Source organism: Martes martes (genome assembly GCF_963455335.1).
Source record: "Martes martes genome assembly, chromosome: 2".
Lineage (NCBI taxonomy): Eukaryota > Metazoa > Chordata > Mammalia > Carnivora > Mustelidae > Martes > Martes martes.
Genome location: NC_137889.1, coordinates 23,477,856 through 23,499,600, shown reverse-complemented (window position 1 = coordinate 23,499,600; position 21,745 = coordinate 23,477,856). Strand labels below are relative to the sequence as shown.

General features: G+C 41.6%; 1 protein-coding gene across 1 annotated transcript in view; it reads right to left on the bottom strand.

The window, feature by feature from the left end:
• The window catches only part of PDGFRL (platelet derived growth factor receptor like), a 70,293-nt gene that overhangs the window by 38,791 nt on the left and 9,757 nt on the right, over positions 1-21,745 (bottom strand). Inside the window, exon 2 of the mRNA XM_080796041.1 lies at positions 10,118-10,415. Within this exon, the coding sequence (XP_080652167.1) occupies positions 10,118-10,415 (298 nt within the window). The remainder of the gene's footprint in view (positions 1-10,117; positions 10,416-21,745) is intronic.

Genomic DNA, 21,745 nt, shown 5'->3' with positions numbered 1-21,745 from the left:
TGGTAAGTGGTGGGTATACAGGCTTTTTAAAGCAGGGTTTCATTTGTAAAATACAGGCAATCCCTGAATGTTATCCTATAAACAATGCACCATTTTGCAACAGTCTCCAAAATGATCATCAAAAGTAGTGCTGTGATATTCCTATAGTGTCTTTGGTTTGATGCATTAACTCGACTTTACTGTAATCTTACTATCTTTTAATGTTGTGCAATACCTCTGGGATTATCAAACCCAGCCTTATCAGAATGCTCAAGAAATTAAATGTTTTGGTTAACAAAACATTCTTTTTAAATAAGAGCAGGAAACATTTTCCCCAAAACTGTAATTCACTTCAACCCACTTCTCTATCTTAATGCCTAGCAGACTGGAGGGTAGCTGGATCTTCAATTACTCAGGACTGTGAGCCTGATGTCAGTAAGCACTCCACAGCATTACGGACATCTAGAGTTGATACAAGATTGAGATAAATGTCTACAACAATTTTTAAAGACAAAATTCCTGAAAAATTGGCTGTTTTCTTCTGCATTCTTCTACCGTCTTCTGAATAAAAATAGCTCCTCTTAATTGAGATGGCTTACTGTGTATGCCAAGCTTCACTTGCATGACCTCATTCTATCCTGACAACAGCACAATGCGGCTCGTTCTATTATTGCCCTCCCCACCCATGTCCTGAACAGAACAGAGCTGTGTTTTTCTGCAACCTGAACACTGTCAGAACATCTAGTCCACCCTGAAAGTCTTGTATCCTGCCACCCCCATCAATCCATCTCTGGGGGAAATGTTGGAAGGCCTGGCACTGGCGCCATTGAGTCTGAGAAGAGAGAGCCGTACCTTTAAAGCTGGATAGGCTTTTTTTTTCCCCCCTTTTAAATAGGCTCCATGCCTAGCAGGGAGCCCAACGTGAGGCTTGAAGTCACAACCCTGAGATCAAGACCTGAGCTGAAATCAAGAGTTAGATCCCTAACCAACTGAGCTACCCAGGAGCCCCAACTATTTACTTTTAATTCAATAGTTTTCTGGGGTAGAAATCCGTTCAAAGGTCAGTGTCAGAGTTTGGCTGCAACATATGCTTCTACTTCCCACTGTCAACTGGATCCAAACGGCACATCCAGGTAAACCCAAAAACCAAGGGAGAGCCCCCAAGTTTTCATGAAACCTCATCATGTGTTCTGCTCAGAAAATAAAGCAAAATGCACTTTGAAGGAAAGTGAGTTTTTGTTTTGTTTTTAAAAAATTTTATTTATTTATTTGACAGAGAGAGAGAGAGACTACAAGTAGGCAGAGAGTCAGAGCAGAGAGAGAGGGAAGCAGGCACCCTGCTGGGCAGAGAGCCCGATGTGGGGCTCCATCCCAGGACTCTGAGATCATGACCTGAGCTGAAGGCAGAGGCTTTAACCCACTGAGCCACCCAGGTGCCCCGGAAAGTGAGTTTTGAATTAAAAAGAAACCTGCACAACCATACTGCCTCTGAATTGTACACTTAAAAATGGTCAATGGGATTGTAATGGTCAATTTGGTGTTATGTTTGTTTGACTGACATAAAATGAAGCAAAGGAAAAAAAAGACATCTTGCTCAGTACAACATTAGACTATTACAATATTTACCAAAATCTATGCAGATTCCTTCTGGACAGTGGGATTCTGCTGTTTATAAACACTGCTTAACATCTGTCTCTTTTCTATTTAAAATGTCCTCCAGACCACACTCCTTTGCAATGTTGGAAAGGATTAGATTGGCCTGAAGCCAGCTATCTGCTGCTTGGGCTGCTCTGCCTTCGTGTTGTCTGTGGGTGGGGTGAGCTGTTGCCCACTGCACGAGTGAGAAGCCAGATGCCCTCCCTTCTTTCTGGAAGGCTATTTATTGTTTTAGAGGAACCAGCCATCAAAGAGATCTCCTGTGCCCCACCCACTCCTCCCAGCTTAAAGTTCTGGACTGGAAAATGCTAACATCCGACCAGACACACAGAAACATCCTGAAAGACAATGCCTGGGCCCTGATTTTCTAGGGAGGGGAGCTGGGGTTTCTTTATGACCACATCAGCTCAGCTTGTTTTTAAGGCTCTGACAATGCTAACAAGCTAGCTTAAATCTACAGTGTCTGCCTGCTCTTACCCAACGTTGATTTATATTCAAGCCATCATCTGGGCCACCTCTCTTAAATTTCTTATTTTCTTCCTTGGCTCAGCATTGTACCAAGATTCCCCTGCTCTGAACTCTGAAAGTTTTTTTTTTTTTTTTTAAGATTTTATTTATTTATTTGAGAGAGACATAATGAGAGAGAGCATGAGAACAGAGAAGGTCAAAAGGAGAAGCAGACTCTCCATGGAGTTGGGAGCCAGACACAGGACTCAATCCCAGGACTCCAGGATCATGACCTGAGCCGAAGGCAGTCACTTAACCAACTGAGCCACCCAGGCACCCCTGAACTCTGAAAGTCTTATGACAGGAATAAAATGTTTCTAGAAAAGATGGAAATGGATTGTGCTGATTGCCTAGTAGAGGTTAATCAGATGGTCCAGAAAATTCTTATATTAGTGTTTTTTTATAGTATCAACAGAGAAAAGCAATTTTTTTTTTTAATTTGCAAAGAAAACTTAGGTCCAGAATATATCCCTAGTTTGTGGAAAATGGTTGCGAGGTGCATGGAGGGACAGAGGGTCCGCCTGACACTGGGAAGTGACGTTGTCTTTCTCCTAAAGGCAGTGGGGAGTAATAACCCTCACAATGGGGTGTATATATCTCTCTGTACTTTCTATGTGTGTCTATTTATGAAGGCTTTAAGTCAACAACTCCTAATGCCCTTACATTTCACTCTAAATTCCTCAGCATCACTGACAAGGCCCTGTAAGGCGGACTCTGGCTTACCTTCCAGCGTCATCTCTCCATGGCCACCCCCTTTCTGCTCCACTACCTCAAGCCACCCCATCTTCCTCCAACACCTTCAGTGTTCCAGGTGCTATACTCTCTCAGCTCTAGGCAACTCCTTATGCTGTTCTCTCCTTCTGGAATTTTCTTATATTCTTTTCCCATCTCCTTCTTTGCCTGGTTAACTCTCACCCTTCAGGTATTAGCTTGAGTTTTCTCCTCTCTGACCCTGCGCTTCTGCTAACAAGGCTTTCCCACAACTATATATTAAAATTGTTTATTTAATAGTGCCTTGCCCTACAGTTAAAAACTCTACAGGTATAGACATTTTGTCTATCTTACCACCGTGTCTCCAGCATCTACCTAGCATAGGACTGTGAACATCATAAATGCTAAATAATAATAATAATAATAATAATAGTTGGAAAAGAAGACCAGAACAATTAAGGGAGAGTGGCCGTGGGAAGACAGATGGTGAAAAAGCAGGAGAGCAGGAAGGGGGCAGGCAGAGGAGTCAGGAAACAGAACAGTCAATAAATGGTCCCAGATAGAGTCAGAAAAATATCCTTGCTCTTTCCAGCCTCAAAAGAGAGTAGACCTCGATGTGATCTGGGATGGACTGAATCTTGAATTACAATCTGAGTCAATTTTAGCACCTAAAAATACAGAATCTTCACATGGCTGTAGCCTCTGAAGCATCACCTAGCTGTTCAAGGGCCCCGGTGCTCTGGGAAGACTCAGCGGGGCTCAGCACTACCAGCGAATTTACCCCTGGTGTGTGCACATGAGCTTGCAAATGTCCACCCCTTTTTTTAATTTGTTAGGAAACTGAATTCTATACTGCTTAAAATAAAACTTGAAACTGTGACTACTGAGTAGCCTAAAAGGATGGGAGAACCATCAGGACAAAAGCGCCATTGTTTTTCCCAACTGGTCTTCCTTGTTTCTTTCACTGGTGAAAGGAAGAGAAGTGTAACACAGCTGAAACCTGCCATCTAGTGGGCCTTCTAATGACATGAGTTCGTCTCTGTGAAGGGAGCGAGCGCCACAGGACAGGAGGCCAGAAGAAGCCTGCAAGCGCGCATCATCTCAGGTCTTCCTGGGGGTGGTCTCAAAGGTGGTCCCACCTTTGAGAAGGAGGGCTCATTTATAGCCTTCTGACAGAGCTCTTCTTTCCAAGTAGCCCAATGTAATGTTTTCACATTCTGATGTCCAAAAGGTTAACAGAAATCAATGTGAAATTTCGACCACTTTAAATTCAAAGCTATCCTAGCAAGAAATCAGTGCCCCCTTTGGAAAAGCATACAAATCTTAATTCTGTTTTGAGTCTTAAATTTAGAAATCAGATTTATAAGTCGAGTACCCAACTTCTTTTCTAGAAGTTCTTTAAGAAGAACTTTCTTCTTAAGAAAGAAGTAGTAGTAGTAGTAGTAGTTGTTGTTAGAAGTAGTAGTAGTCGTTGTCACCATCGTCATCGTCAACAACAAATCTATCTTCCCTGAAGACTACCTACATGAGGCCAAGAGTGGTCTTTGGTCTAAAGGGCTTTGGTCTAAATGTGTCCCATATGGCATAACTCTGAACACTTGCACAGAATAGCAGCTCCACGTAGGAACCAAGAGGCCAGGTTCACGCTGATTTTCACCCATTGTCACTCAGAACCAGCCATCTAGCTTCCCTGAGTCTCTGTTTCCTCATTTGTTAAAAAGAGACACTTAACAACTACTAAGTTCCCTTTGATCTCTCAAGTTCCATGAGCTTGTTCCAGAGTTAACAGGCCTCCTGACCCCAGCGGCCTGATTTTTGACCCACTCTGTGCTCAGTGCCCAGCACCACACTTGCACTGAGATACCGATGGAGGGCCTGAGTGTGCTAGTGAATAAGCAGATGCCACCTCTGCCAAGCCAACTGCTGAGTGAGGGACACAAACATAAAACAGGGATTGCGCCACTGGTGATGAGGGCTTCAGGGAGGATACGTAACTGGGCCTAGAAGAGGGTGGGGCCTGAGAGGACGGAACAGGCCTGGATCTGAAGATCGGTGAGCAGGTTTTTCCATATGTGCCTTACAAGCAAGAAGGCGCAAATGGGCAAAGGCCCAGGCAAGAAGGAGACTGGCACATCTGGGCATCAGAGTCCACAGAGCCTGGACTGTGAACAAGAGAGTGAAGTGAAATGAAAGAGGAGGGAAAGGCAGAGGCTATCTTATGCACGGCCTTGTGGGCCATACCAGGAGTTGTAATTTAATTCTAAGAGCAACAGAATTGCTCTATTGAAGGGCTTGAAGCAGAAAAGTGACAGGACCAGATGTGCTTTTGTGAAGATCTGGCTGCTATGTAAAAGACTGAGGTCAGGTTCAAAACTGGATGCAGGAAAACTAGTTACAGGATTATGCAGTAGTCCGTGTAAGAGATAAGGGTCATTGCTGCCATGATGGAAAGAAGAAAGAAGATGCAAGAAATCATTAAAGAGCATCATTAGGGAATCCAGCAGTAGTTGATTGGACATGGAAGAAAAAGGGAAGCCTCGAAGATGATTCCAGGCTTTTGATTAAGGGCAACTCGGTAGAATTAGTGCCATTCACGGAACTGAAGGACACAGGAGAATGACCAGGTATGGAGAAGACTTATGAGCTCAGTTTCAGATGATTCTTTTCAGAGAAAGGCTCAGGCAATTTGCAGGCTGCTGGACAGTCAGATCTGGAGCTTAACAGAAACATTCAGGTCTGCCGTATGATCAATGGAGAGCAAGCGGTAGCATGTGATGAGAAGAGGAAAAGACACAGAACCAGCACTTAATGTTTGGGAGAGTGGACAATGCAGAGCTGGTGAAGCAAACTTCAAGAAGGGGCCCATGAGGCAGGAAGAAAACTGGCAGAAAATAATGCTGTGGGAGCCAAAAGCAGAGTGTTCCTTTCTGTCGAAGGGACCTGGTGGGGCAAGTCACATGGGGACTGAAAAGAAAACCCTGGATTTAATGACCTTGACCTTGGTGATTAAATGCATGTAGAGTAGTGGGGCAGGAGTCAGGTGGTCTAGGTGGAGGATGATAGGAGAGGACAGTGGAGACCATGAGGGTGGAGAGAGATACTTTCAAGGGGCCCAGTTCTGAAGGTGAGAGAGGACCGTGGCTGGAGGGCATATGGGGCCTAAGGCCAGATTTCTTAATACAGAGAAGGCTTATGGAAGGGATCCCGTTGAGAAGGGGAGGTTGAAGATGCCCAACAGGGAGACAGTAACTTATATCTCAAGTCTCCTGAGAATGCATGCAAGGGTGACATCCAGGACACAGGCAGAGATTGGCCTTAGTCGGGAGGAACAACCCTTCTTCTACTGTAACCGTCAGAGTAGGGAAGGAAGGGATGTGGTTAAGACGGAGTCAAGGCAATTCGAGGGCTCCATTTCTCGGTACATGAGGTGAGAATTTCATTAGCTCAAAGGAGAGAGATGGAAAAGATCAGAGGTTTAAGAAGAGAGAAAAAGTGAGCTCTCTAGAGAAATCTGTCCAGCTGTGCCCGACACAAGTGAAGTGACCACAGTCTAATGGCACGCGCCCGGCCAGCTGCATGTTTTCCTCCGCTAGGGTTCAGTACCCAAGTGCAGGCAAGAAGAAGTGGGCGAACAGGTTCATGGGGTTGTAAATTTCCAAGAAGGAATAAAGGAAAAACAAAGGGTAACATAACTTACTTAGGATGGATTCAAGAGGTTGGTAGAAACCACAGACCCTGGAGTCTGATGAGCATAGAAGGGGGCAAGACGGATAAAATGGGAGAAGTTCCTGGGGGTGGGGGTGGAAGGGTCAGCTGACGAAATGGCTCCATAAGGTGAGGCAAGGACAGGCTCAGAGAGTGGGGATGGATCCTAGGTGGCACAGCACCGTCGATATAGAACATAGTCACATTTTGTTGTCACTCCCCAACCCATATGCGCAGCGCACCTGTCGCACTAAGTATATTTATCTTTGAACGTTGAATGAACAAATGCATGCCCAGGAACTGGCTTCTGAAATGACCACCAAACTCCTGGGGAAACCAAAATACTGTTCCCTGAGTTTTGGTGCGTGTTGGGCACTCTTCATGGTGCCAGGAATAGGATGATGAACCAAACAAACATGGATATTGCCCAGCAGTGGCTTACATTTTCATGGGGGGACGATGGGGATAGGCCCCAGATTACAAAGAATTGATCAGTGAAATGAAAAAGGAAAGAGATGTACCGTATTTCCTGGATATTCTAAATTATAAATTACATTGGCTGTGCAACATTCTCTGATTTGAGTCTTGATCAGAATTAATTGCCCCAAAAGATCCCTTGATGATCATGCTTGAGAAATACACACTGCTTGGCAATGATTAGTTGCAGTTTATCGAACATTTACCATAGGCCAGGCAGCACCTACATTAGGTAATATAATCTCCATATTCCAGATGAGGAAAGTGGGTTCTAGGCAAATTGCTGCTCAAAGAGCACTTTGCTGCCTTAATCCTAGCAGGATTAAGCCCGGCTATGCCTCTGCCCGACCTCTCTGTTCCATAACCTCTTCCCCTCTTCTGGTCAGAAGACTGACGGACAAATGTGGTAGCATTGTGAACTTTGTTTCAGAAAGCTACCAAAGCTGCTTAAAACGACCAGGCTTTGTTGGAAGCACACCTGGGGGGCGGTGGGGGGGGGGGCGTCCAAACCCAAAGCTGTCAGAACACTGGTAAGAACTCATTCCACAGGAAAAGAAAACACAAGATGAATACTTCTCTTCTCTCCAAAGGTACCACGTTCTGGGAAAGATGTCAGGAGTCAATTTGCTGAATCTCTGGTGTCAAATAACTTGTGATTTTGTTGTTGTTGTTTGAAATAGTTATGACTAGATGTTTTTCACATTTTTCACATTTTTTGGTAAAGTCTTGGAAGCCCACATCTGTCTTTACTTTCTTATAAAACCCTGACTGGGCTTTGAATGAATACAATTTAATATTACAAAGTCAAAATTGGATTTTTTAGCTCTTAGATAGTTCTCTTCAATTCAGATTCATGTTCACTTTACTTTGAGTCCTTAAGATATTTTCAAACATATTCTGGCTAATACAACTTTGAAAATATTTCTGGAAAATACTGTATCTTCAAGGGCCAAATCATCTAGGTTTAAAATACTATAAGTCGGGGCACCTGGGTGGCTCAGTGGGTTAGGCCTCTGCCTTCAGTTCAGGTCATGATCCCAGGGTCCTGGAATCGAGCCTCCCATCGGGCTCTCTGCTCCTCGGGGAACCTGCTTCCTCCTCTCTCTCTGCCTGCCTCTCTGCCTACTTGTGATCTGTCTGTCAAATAAATAAATAAATAAAATCTTCTAAAAAATACTGTAAGTCAAAGATTAACTGTTCAGAATGATTTTAAAAAGCTCAATTCTGAGGGTGTTTTTTTTTTTAAGTATGTAAATCTCACTTTGGGAACTAAATCATTTGAAAGGTAGCAAATCTTTCCAGATTCCCAGGCAGGGGATGCACACACATACTTTAATACACACACACACACACACACACACACACACACCACTCTCCATTCTCCATTCCATATCTCCCAATATCCCTCAAGGAAAACTCTACAAGATTACATCTCCTGACACCAGAAGATTATCCTCAGAATAAAATGGGAAAGAGTCTTAATACAAGAAGGTAGTGAGATGGAGAGATATTACTTGTATATATTTTAACTTATTTATTCTCTAAGGTGTATGTGTGTCAGGAGCAGGAGAAGACTGTCTAGTCATTCGATAGCTAAAGCTAAATGCCAAGGACTCAGTTAAGCCCCATGAAAAACAAATATTAAAAAAAAAAAAGGAGTCCTAAGTATAAAGAGTGATCAAAAGAGGATGCATCCCAGGCCTTGGAAAAGCAAACGCCGGGAGGCGGGACAGCCTTCCCTGAGAAAGCCACAGGCAGGCTGAAGTTGGCCAGGTGACAAGGGGGCCCGGAGGGAGCCGGGCACATTTGAAGATCTTACAGGAGCCCAGGCTAGTGAAAGCAGGGATACTAATCTAGAGATTAGAGGTGACTCTACAGAGATTCTGAGTTCAGGAAGGTCTCATCAGTCAGGTGAAGATGTTGGACTTTATCCCCAGTGGAGCCCTACTCTTTAAGTAGGGAAAGGTCATGTCCAGATCTTAAGACCTCAGCCCAGTGGCTGTGAGAAAAAGCCCAGAAGGACATCTGGGTGTAGTTACTGAGTTTCAGGATCGGGGGTGAGGGACAACCTTGGCTGGGACTGTGGTTGGATGGGTTCACGGAGTGAGAGGATGTGGGGGCATGAGGGGAGTTGAGGGGGAAGGCAAGGATGCTCCCCAGTTTAGTGTCCCAGCTGCTATGTTCCAGTGGCCTGGAGGGAAAGGAAGATGTGTCGGGGTGGAGTTTGTATGGAAAATGAACCTGTCAGGAACACACAACATTTTTGATCCCAAGATCCTCATTCTTTCTCCATTTGAGTCATTCCAGACAATATCCTGCATAGATTTCTTTTCCTGAATCATATGAAGAAAAAGCTGGAAAGATTCTTAGAAGTCATGCAGTCAGATCCCCTTCATTCTGTGCATGAGGAAAAGGAACCCCGGGGATTTCTGGGGAACCCCCACAAAGATGCACTGGAACCCCAGCCCTTAAGGCCCTGGGGTCCTACCAGGACCCACTTCTGAAGTGTGCTCCGCATTCTTGCTTTTTAACACTTTTCCTAAGCATCATCTTAGCCACTTTTCTAGTGCAAGAAACCCAGGCTCCGGAAGATACTCATTCAAATGCAGCCCTCTCACCAACTGAGGCTCTGAACATGCACCTCACACACTCAGGAAAGTAAACACAAATCAGAAGCAGCTGAAAAGTTCAAAATCAGTTTAAGTTGCCTTCTCAATGTGCTTATAGGTATCTCTAGTTAGATCATTTCGGTTTTCATTTTGATTACATAAAACATAATAGAAAGCAGTGATTGGGCTCATTATTTTTAAGGTATGAATTCTTCAATATCTATGCATCGTAGTTTCAATTATTTGTCTTTTGGCTTCCAATAAAATTTCACCATTTTAACCCATGTGGATAGTATTTGCAGTAATTTTTTTTTTTAAAAAAAGGACAAAGAAATAAAACCTATGGCTTTTACTCATTGAGTTTTCATTTTTTTATAAGCTATGAGGGTGAAATGGTAGATGGCAGAAACGACACCATATTTAACACTAAACCCTTAACCAACAGAAGTAAAGATAAACAAACAAATGCTCACCTAAGGCGAGAGTCCTTAAAGGTGTCAAGATAGGCGGGATAACTCCATTCGATCTTGTTCCCTTTACATCGAAGCTCTAGAGTTTGGCCTGCTGTCAGGCTAAGTGTTGCTCCAGGCTTCTGGAAGCGGCCTTTATCCATCATATGTATCATTATAGATTGAGTCTTTGGTGGGGCATCAGCTGCATCCCTGTCCTTTATTTTAGGAATTTTGGGTTTCACCTTCTTGTTGGTAGGCTTGATTCTATTCTCTCCAGGCTCCTTTGGACGCTTGTTCTTGGGAAGCGGTTGGCCAGTAACTAGGACAAAAATGAAGAGAGAACAATGCAACTCAACTCAATGCAACTCGTAGTAACGAACCAGAGGATTCTGCACCTAAAACAGGTAAATTTTGGACACTCTTCTCCTCCATGAAAATTATTTTCAGAAATTATATTTCAGGAATTTTCAGGAATTCAGGAAAATTATTTTCAGGAATTATTTTCTTAGTTCATCCTTCAGTCGGAAAACAATGACTCACTGAGAGGGAAGTTATTTCATTTTCAAAGATTTTACTCCAGTTCAGCAATTTAGCTCATTGCACATTATGAGCTAAAATTTGCACTTGCCAAATAATAAGACTATTTCTTGTAGTTCACCCTGTCTTGCAGTCCCTAAGGGGTCACAGAGAATGGCAGCATCAGAGCCGCAGCAGGCTGTTGTCCTTCCTTGTGGTCTCAAGGATACCACTGTTCATTCTGAATTTACTGTTTAAATGCAGGAGAATGTCATCTCCAGGGAGTACAGACCCGAACTGCACCATAAACCCTCTCAGAGGAGTTCAAGCCACTATGAACCTTCTCCCAAAGGAGTGCGCACAATGGAGTCTGGGTGTATCTGGATGGACAATGTCCATACGGACGTTGTCCATATAGCATACAAAGCTTAGGAAGGAGTAAGTCCCAAATATTCCCTAATTTATTTTTTATTTTTTAAAGATTTGTTTTAGAGAGACAGCACGCACATGAGTGGGGCGAGGAACAGAGGGAGAGAGAGAGAATCTCAAGCAGGCTCCCTACTGAACAAGGAACCCGACAGGGGCCTCATCCCATGACCCTGATCATGACCTGAGCCCAAACCCAGCTGGCCACTTAACCGACTGAGCCACCCAGGAGCCCCAAATCCGTGCTCATTTAAAATTTCCAAAGAAGTTATTAAAAGCTCAATAGTAACTATAGCAATGGTTTAGAACTTGGCCAACAAAATATTGGGGGGGGGGTAGGAGATTATTTGATCACCAGCATTGTTGATAATTGCTGGCAAAGGGTGATAATAAAAAGACTATCTAATTAGAGTCTATTTTATCACTGTTTTTCCTTTCTCTATAGATGTTCACCCCTGATTGCCTACATCCAGGGAGGATGGCTCCCACTTTCCTTTCCTTGTTATGCCTCTGGGCTCCAGAATGTCCCACATGCCTGCACAGCCTTGGATTTGTGTTTGCCCAGCAAGGATGAGAAGAAGATCATGCAGTTTAAGTCTCCCCTCTGTCTGCATGAACTCAAGGGCAACCTCACTATACACCCACAAAATTACCAAATGTCCCAACTTACAGGGCCCTGAGAGGTCATTTAGGTAAAATTCTTATGTTGTACATTTAAAAAATTAAGGAGACACTGTTGCACTCAGCTGGTTGGTGGCAGAATGTGAGAGTAGAATTCAAGTCTTCTGACTCTTACTGTAAAGTATGTACCTTACTATATAGGTAAATATACTGTATATATTTTAAATAGACAGCAACACAAACCTTGGGCATTTGTATAAAATGCCCAAATACAGGGCATTTGTATAAAATGGGGAAGAGTGATAAATCAGGAGAAAATGTCTTCCTTTTTGATGTACTTATTTATCTAACACTACATTGGTGTACTTAAGACTCAGGGTGGTCAAAAGTACAAATGAGGGTCAAGAAATAGAAAAAGGTAAGTGTTGCAAGCTCTTATATGGGTGGGCCAGGCAGGTGACCACACAAGGTAAGCCCAGTGGGCCTGGTGAGGCCATGCCCTCCCTCAGGAACAGATGCTCCTGTTTCAGCAGGGACAACTCCCTGCCTGCAGAGAGTACATGCCCACCCTTGCCGGATCTGAGACCTCAAAGGATGGCAGAAATGCAGATTTCCTGATTTATAAGTACCAGAAACTTAATTTTTAGAAACTTCCTGTTTGAACCCCTGAAGTTAGGAGTCTGGTAGTAATTGTCCTTGAAGCGGTGAGACGACCAGGAGGGGACATGAGGGGAATTTCCAGGAACATTCTCTCTTAATCTGGGCTAGTTACAGGCATGTGAACAGTTTGTGAGCATTTCATGAAGCCAAACTTTAAGGTTCTAAAAATTCAGCTGCTCTGGACTCAACTGCTTCATGATAAGCTTGGCTGCCTTTGCATGTTGCCCTGTGCCCTTTGAAATAGGAGCCATTCAGATTCCGCTTTTAGTTCAGCTGAGCCCAGACTCTGGAACCAATCCCACTCGGATCCCAGTATCGATCAACATCAACTCCTCAGCCTGTTGCCTTCTTTGGGCTTGTATGTCTTGCTGCCTGAGCCCTGTTCTTTTCCATGGCTTCAGGGCCCATTGAGACCCTTCCTTCTTTCCCTAGGCCCGAGTCTCTTGTTATTTCCCATCCCTCCTCTACTCTAGCTGCTCTGGGTCATGGGCCCTGCTGAACCTCTTCAGTCCTTCCAGAGAGCACAGTTGTGTCCTTGAGCCCCAGTCTCCAAGGTGAGTCCCCAGTGCCTGCTGTTGAACCTGCTGTTCGCCAAGACCTCCCCTGATCCTGCACATTTGCCTTATTTACCCCAAAGTTCTAATGACAGAGGAGGGTGGGCAGTGGCACACATGCACATATTTCCCCAACCTTCTAGAAGGAGAAGCCCTGTAACCACTGGGAACATGTCAAATCAACATGAGTGCGCTGATCTAGCAACGTCAGTTGTGAACTTAAGTCTCAGTTTTGCAACAAAGTAAAAATCACTGTACTTTACTTAGGGTAGCAAATTCAATTGTACCATGAGAATGTCCGTCATCTGTGCCTTACAGGCATTTGATCACACTATGCCTATGGAATTCATGGACTTCTGGGTTAAAGTCGAATTTGATGTGTTTTATCATGGAACAGGAATCCAGGGTATCAGAAATGACCACAACTGGCTGTAAATCCTATGTAATTTAGACAAAAAGTGTAACTCACGTGACTTCTAACCTCTCGGATCCTGTGGGACTGTTTCTCAGGAGACTAATAAGGGATATTATGCATCCAAATGTGGTATTATCCCAGCAAAGTAATTTGACTTGTTCAACAAATAGGCCTAGCAACTGATCTAACTGTATAGTTGGTCCAGCTGCCTGACAATGGAATTGGTCCAAGGTCTGATAACAATGACACTAAGTTACAAGAGCCAGCCTCCTGACCCCATAAGGCACACAGACAGACCTGGGATTGAGTGATTCCCAAATTCCATGTCTAACTTCTTAAAGAACATGACTTTTATACCTATGTAAATTCTTTTCCAAAGGTCTGAAAAATTTACATTATATATAAATAAAAGTGAAATCCCATTACCATTGCATTTTTGAGGTGATAGCATAGTAGCATATTTTATAGAGAAATAAGTGGTAAAATTCACACATCATTAAATATCATTATTGACTTCAGGTCCTGGCTGCCACTTACTAGCTATGTCACAGCAGGATCTTATCTACCCGCTCTCTCAGTTTGTTCATCTATAAATTGAGAATTATGTGTTAACAATGACTATCTTATCAATAGTTGTGGAGGATTACATGAGTTAATATGTTTAACACACTGAGAATATTGTCTGACCCATAATAAGTAAGTGCTAGGTAAGTGCTACTTGCTATTTTGTGGTTGTCTTGTGATAACGTCTCACGGTGATCTCCGTGATAAATTTGTAATGGAAGCAATGAAGTTAATATTCTTCCTAACTTACAGGTGAAATAACTGAGCACAGATGCCAAGTAGCTCACTTCAGGTTACTAAGAAGTTAAGAAGTTAGCTAAGAAACAGATCCTTGGATGTCAGGTCTAGAGTCTTCTCTGGTTCATGCTATTGTCTCTTGATTCACTTAAAGATTAGCATATTGTAACAGTTTCTTTTCTTTTTCTTCTTCTTCTTCTCCCCGCCTCCCCTCCCTCCCCCCACCAAAATCCCATGCATAACACCCTGTCTAAATGGTTTCTTTGTGTGATATGCCCCAGGCTTTGACAAGAAGTTCCAAATCAAACAGAACATGATGCCAGGGAGGTGAGTACAACCTTCCTGGAAGGGCTGGGTATGCTTTTCCAAGGCATACATTAGAATCCCTAAGTGAAGAGACACTGGTCAAAAGCCTGTCTCCAAAATAAATGAATAAATGTTATAAAATAAGAAGTAAACAAGACAAAGGACTGTCATCCTTTGGCACTAATTGAGGACTACAATCAAACCTTTAATAAAGGTAATTTAACTATTAACCCCTCTAGACTAGAATTATGTTGGAGTTAAAAAAAAATTCACTAGCAGAATCATTGACAGCTGCTCATAGGAGGACTAGATATGAATAGTGTCATTAATATAAAGATCTGTAGGGGCACCTGGGTGGCTCAGTGGGTTAGGCCTCTGCCTTCGGCTCAGGTCATGATCTCAGGGTCCTGGGATCGAGCCCCGCATCAGGCTCTCTGCTTGGCGGGGAGCCTGCTCCCCCTCTCTCTCTGCCTGCCTCTCTGTCTACTTGTGATCTGTCTCTCTCTGTCAAATTAATAAACAAAATCTTTAAAAAAAAATAAAGATCTGTAGCTATTTACTTTTTTTCTTCTCGTGGACAGTTAAGGGTAAATGTCTGACATGAGGGTTGCATGAAAATAACCACACTGTTAATTTTCTGAGTAGCTTAGGGCTTCCCTAGTGAGTTATATAAACTGATGAACATGCCTTACTCTAATTTTTTGGTTCCTCATGGAACACCCCACAAGAATACATACACTTTGCCAAGAACAACGTTGAGAAGGTAAGAAGGCAATGAAGCTTGGGAGAAGAAAATATAAAGATGAGAGGCTTTCCTTTCCCTACTCCCTTTGAGAGACCCACTCCAAAATACCCTCTTACCATTTCTTAAAGTATCATTTCCTTAAAATAGCAATTTCTAAGAATAAACACTTCTATTCCAGGACAAAGATGTTACTTTGACAGCTCCTGCCTAACTCCATCAGGTCACTGGCCTCTGCCAGGAGCAGTGCACCCCCAAAGTGGCCCCCACATGACTAGCTTCACCCAAAAGTATGCCCACAGTAGCTGTGTTCCAGCCACAGCAGGAAGGTACATGCAGCCCACACAAGGTGACCCTGGAATGTCTGGTTCTGGTGACCAAGAAGGACTGCACTTCCAGGCCCCACTGGACACCCTTTTCATGACACCATATTCTTCAAGACTGGAAGATGTAGATGTAGCTAATCTACCTAAAACATAGAAACAAACACACAGAGTGAGAGAATAAGGAGACAGAGGAATATATTCCAAACAAAAGAATAAGACAAATCCTTAAATAGGACTAAAGAAAATGAAGATATAAGCACTCTATCTGATAAAGAGGTCAAAGTCAAGGTCATAAAGATGCTCACTGGATTCAGGGAAAGAATGGATGAATACAGTGGGAACTTCAACAAAGGGAAAGAAAATATTAAAAAGAACCAATCAGAGTTGAAGAATACAATAATGGACATAAAAAACACCCTAAAGGGAATCAATAGCAGATCAGAAAATGCAGAAAAGTGGATCAGTGATCTGGAAGACAGGGTACTGGGAATAACACACAAGATTAAAAAAATGATAATAGCTTAAGGAATCTCTAGGACAACATTAAGCATACTAACATTTGCATTATAGAGTTGCCAGAAGACAGAAAAGGACAGAAGATTTATTTGAAAAATAGTGGCTGAAAACATTCCTAACCTGGGGAAAGAAGCAGACATTCAAGTTCAAGAAGCACAGAAAGCCTGAAACAAGATGAACCCAAAGATGCCCATACTAAGACACATTACAATTGAATATCAAAAATTAAAGATATAGAATCTTGAAAGCAGCAAGAGAAAAGCAACTAGTTGTGTACAAGGGAACACCCAAAACTCAGTTGGTTTTTGAGCTGAAACCTCACAGGCCAGAAGGGAGTGGTATAATATATTCTAAGTGCCAAAAGAAAAAAACTATAATCAAGAATACTCTACCCCACAAGATTATCATTCAAAATTGAAAAAGAGGTCAATTTTCCCAGACAAACAAAAGTTAAAAGGGTTCATCACCACTAAACTGGCCTTATAAGAAATGTTAAAGGGACTTTTTAAGAGGAAAAATAAGTGGAAGAAAATTATGAAAGAAAAAAATCTCACTAGTAAAAGTAAATGGAGTAAAGGGAGTGGACCAACAACCTATGAAGCTCGTGTGAAGGTTAAAAGACAAAAGTAGTAAAATCAACTATATCTACAATAATTATTTAATGGATACACATACCAAAAAAATGTAATATGAAGTCACATATGTAAAACATGGGAAAGGTAAAAATATAGCATAGTGCTTTTAGAATGTGTTCAAACATAAGCAATGATTAACTTAAAATAGATTGCTATATACATAGGGTATTATATATAAACTTCATGGTAGCCAGAAGCAAAAAACCTAGAAAAATTTTACAAAAGAGTGAGAGAGAGATATTTCTAAACATAGCACTAAAGAAAGTCATCAAGTAACAAGAGAGCAATAGATGAGAAAAGAAAAAGAGAACTATAAAAGCAACCGGAAAACAATGCACAAAACACTGTAAGTATATATCTGTCAATAATTACTTAAAATGTTGATAAGTGCTCCAATCAAAAGACATAGGGTAAGTGATTAATTTAAAAAAACAAGACCCATTTTTATGCTGAATATAAGAGATTTAGTTCAGAGGTAAAGACACACACACCAACCAAAAGTGAAGGGATAAAAACAAATTATCCATACAAATAGAGATTAAAAAAAAAAAAAAAAGACTTGGGGTAAAAATATTTATACCAGACAAAAGAGTTAGTTTGTTTGTTTATTTGTTTGAGAGAGAGGGAGTGAATGTGAATTGGGGAGGGATGATAGAGGGAGAGAGAGATTCCTAAACAGACTCCATGCTCATCACCCTGAGATCATGACCCAAGCCGAAATCAAGAGTCAGATGCTTAGGTGACTGAGTCACCCAGGAGCTCCCAGACAAATGATACTTCAAAATAAAGATTGTAAAAATGGCAAAGAAGGGTGTTATATACTGATAAAAGCATCAATCCAGCTGGAAGATATAAACACTGTAAATATCCATGCACACAACATGGGAGCACTAAATACAAAAGCAAATTTTAACAGACATAGAGAGAGAATTCACAGTAATGCAGTAAGAGTAGGGGACTAAAACTCCCACCTATATCAATGGGTAGATCATCCAGACAGAAAATCAATAAGGCATCAGTGACTTTGAGGAATACATTAGACAGATAGACTTAACAAATATATACAGAACATTACATCCCAAAACAACAGAAAAAACATTCTTTACAAGTGCATATAGAAGATTCACCAGGACAGATCACATGTGAGGCCACAAAACAAGTTTCAGTAAATTTAAGAAGACTGAAATCATATTAAATATCTTTTCTGACCCCAAGAAAATGAAACTAGAAATCAATTATGAGCCCCCCCCCCAAAAAAAGCTAGAAGAAAATACAAGCATGTGGAGGCTAAACAAAATGTTATTAGCCAACTAATGGGCCATGGAAGAAATCAAAGAAATAAAAAATACCTAGAGACAAATGAAGATGGAGATGGACACACAATTTTTCAAAATCTATGGGATGCACCAAAACTGTTCTAAGAGGAAGTTTATAGAGATAGAGGCCTAACTCAAGAAGCAAGAGAAGTCTCAAATCTAACTTTACACCTAAAGGACCTGGGTGGGTGGGGAGAGCCCAAAGTTAGTAGAAGGAAGGAAATAATAAAGATCTGGGTGAAAAATAAATAAAAGAGACTAAAAAAAAAAATACAGAAGAAGATCAATGAAATGAAAACTGGTTCTTTGAAAAGATAAAGAAAATTGAAAAGCCTTCAGCCAGACACATGAAGAAAAAAACTGGACCCAAATAAAGAAAATCAGAATTAAAGAGAAGTTACAACTGACACAACAGATATAAAAAGAATCACAAGAGACTACTATGAGAAATGACACACCAACAAATTGTACAACCTAAAAGAAATGCAAGAATTTCTAGAAATATAAAATCTTCTAAGAATGAAACAAGAAGAAATAGAAAATCTGAACATACTGATTACTAATCATTAAATTGAATGAATAACCAAAAAATCCCAACAAACAAAAGTTAGAACCAGATTGTTTCACTGGTAAATTCTACCAAACATTTAAAGAAGTGTTAATACCTAACCTTCTCAAACTATTCCAAAATACTGAAGAAGTATTGCTTCCAAATTCATTCTATGAGGAAACTATTACTCTGATACCAAGACCAGACAAACACTACAAAAAAAGGAAAATTACAAGCAAATATTCCTCATGAACATGGATGCAAAAATCCTCAACAAAATATTAGCAAACCACAGTCAACAATACCATGATGCAATAGAATTTATTTATTCCACTGAATCTAGGATGGATCAATATCTGCAATTCAATCAACATGATATACCACATTAACAAAATGAAGGATAAAACCGTATGATCAGGGGAGGAGTCAAGATGGCGGAGAAGTAGCAGGCTGAGACAACATCAGGTAGCAGGAGATCAGCTAGATAGCTTATCAAACCATTGCAAACACCTACAAATCCAACAGGAGATTGAAGAGAAGAGCAACAATTCTAGAAACAGAAAATCGGCCACTTTCTGAAAGGTAGGACTGGCGGAGAAGTGAATCCAAAGTGACGGGAAGATAGACTGTGGGGGGAGGGGCCGGCTCCCAGCAAGGGACAGAGCAATGGAGCACAAAATCAGGACTTTTAAAAGTCTGCTCCACTGAGGGACATTGCTCCAGAGGCTAAACAGGGGTGAAGCCCTCACAGGGACAGCATGGTCTCAGGTCCTGCGGGGTCACAGAAGGATCGGGGGTGTCTGAGTGTCACAGAGCTCACAGGTGTTACAGCAGGGCAGCTGACTATAGAGATGGAGCCGAGGAGTGAGCTCACAACTCAGGGTTACCTTATCGTGATCCGTGGCACAGGTCACTGCTCTGTGAGGGGGGACCCCGCAAGACCCGGGGAGACGCCCCTGGAAGAGCTCAGGGATCTGCGGGGTTTCCAGACTCCAGGTGGTGCTGTGTGCCAGAGACAGAGATGCTTGGTCACAGGCTGGGTGAGCTCGGAGTGCAGGCAGAGGCCAGGGAGACGGGAGTGATTGAACGCTTTTGTCCAAGGGTGCACTGAGGAGCGGGACCCCAAGCTCTCGGCTCCTCCAGGCCGCGGACTGGGAGGCCGCCATCTTCATTCCCGTCCTCCGGAACTCTACGGAAAGCGCTCAGGGAATAAAAGCTCCCTAAAGCGAACCCGAGCGGATTACTTAGCCCGGCCCCTGGCAAAGGCGGTGCAATTCTGCCTCAGGCAAAGACACCTGAGAATCATTACAACGGGCCCCTCCCCAAGAAGATCATCAAGAAATCCAGCCACTAACAAGTTCACTTACCAAGGAGGACAGCGGAATTCCAGAGGAGGAGAAAGCAAAGCGCGGAATTCATGGCTTTCTCCCCATGATTCTTTAGTCTTGAAAGTTAATTTATCTTTTTTAATCTTATTTTTTTCTTCTGCTAAATTTTTTTTAACTTTTACCCTTTCCTCTTTTAATGTTTCTTAATTAGTTTATCTTAACAATACCTTTCAAAAAAATATTTTTTGAACCTTCATTATTATAGTCACATTATATCCTTCATTGTAACTAACTTTATTTTTTGATACACATAGGGTTTTTTTCTTCTAAAAAAATTAGGGATACAACTTCCTCTAATAAATCTAGCACAGGGCTTTGTTCTAGTCTCCAGCCTGAACAAATTCTCTCCACTTTCTTTTTCTTTATTCTCCCAACCAACTTATCAACTCCTTTTTTAGAAATTAAAAATTTTTTTTCATCTTTATAGTCATATTCCATCTCTTCATCATGTTTACCCTTATATACATTTTTCATTCTTTAAAATCTCGGGAGGTAGTTTCTAATAAGAGACCAAAATACTCCCAAAATTAAGTGGGTGAACCTGTTCTATTTGCCAGTCTAATATATATATTTTTTCTTTTTTATATGTTTTCTTTATTTTTTTTCTCTTTTTATTTTTTTTTATTTTTCCGAACTTTTTACCCCCATTTTTTCCCCCATGATTTGGGGCCTCCTTTGATTTGGTTAAAACACATTTTATTGGGGTCTTTGTCACCCTTTTAGTATTCACTCCTTCATATATTCTTATCTGGATAAGATGACAAGGCGGAAAAACTCCCCACAAAAAAAAGAACAAGAGGCAGTACTGAAGGCCAGGGACCTAATCAATATGGACATTAGTAATATGTCAGATCTAGAGTTCAGAATGACAATTATCAAGGTGCTAGCTGGGCTTGAAAAAGGCATGGAAGATATTAGAGAAACCCTCTCCGGAGAGATAAAAGCCCTTTCTGGAGAAATAAAAGAACTAAAATCTAACCAAGTTGAAATCAAAAAAGCTATTAATGAGGTGCAATCAAAAATGGAGGCTCTTACTGCTAGGATAAATGAGGCAGAAGAGAGAATTAGTAATATAGAAGACCAAATGATGGAGAATAAAGAAGCTGAGCAAAAGAGAGACAAACAACTACTGGAGCACGAGGGGAGAATTTGAGAGATAAGTGATACCATAAGACAAAACAACATTAGAATAATTGGGATACCAGAAGAAGAAGAAAGAGACAGGGAAGCAGAAGGTATATTGGGGAGAATTATTGTAGAGAATTTACCTAATATGGCAAAGGGAACAAGCATCAAAATCCAGGAGTCTCAGAGAACCCCCCTCAAAATCAATGAGAATAGGTCCACACCCTGTCATCTAATAGTAAAATTTACAAGTCTTAGTGACAAAGAGAAAATCCTGAAAGCAGCCCAGGAAAAGAAGTAACATACAATGATAAAAATATTAGATTGGCAACAGACTTATCCACAGAGACCTGGCAGGCCAGAAAGAACTGGCATGATATATTCAGAGCACTAAACGAGAAAAACATGTAGCTAAGAATACTATATCCAGCTAGGCTATCATTGAAAATAGAAGGAGAGATAAAAAGCTTCCAGGACAAACAAAAACTAAAAGAATTTGTAAACACCAAACTAGCTCTACAGGAAATATTGAAAGGGGTCTGCTAAGCAAAGAGAGAGCCTAAAATTAGATCAGAAAGGAACAGTGACAATATACAGTAACAGTTACCTTAAAGGCAATACAACGGCACTAAATTCATATCTCTCAATAGTTACCCTGAATGTAAATGGGCTAAATGCCTCAATCAAAAGACACAGGGTATCTGAATGGATAAAAAAAAACAAAACCCATCAATATGCTGCCTACAAGAAAC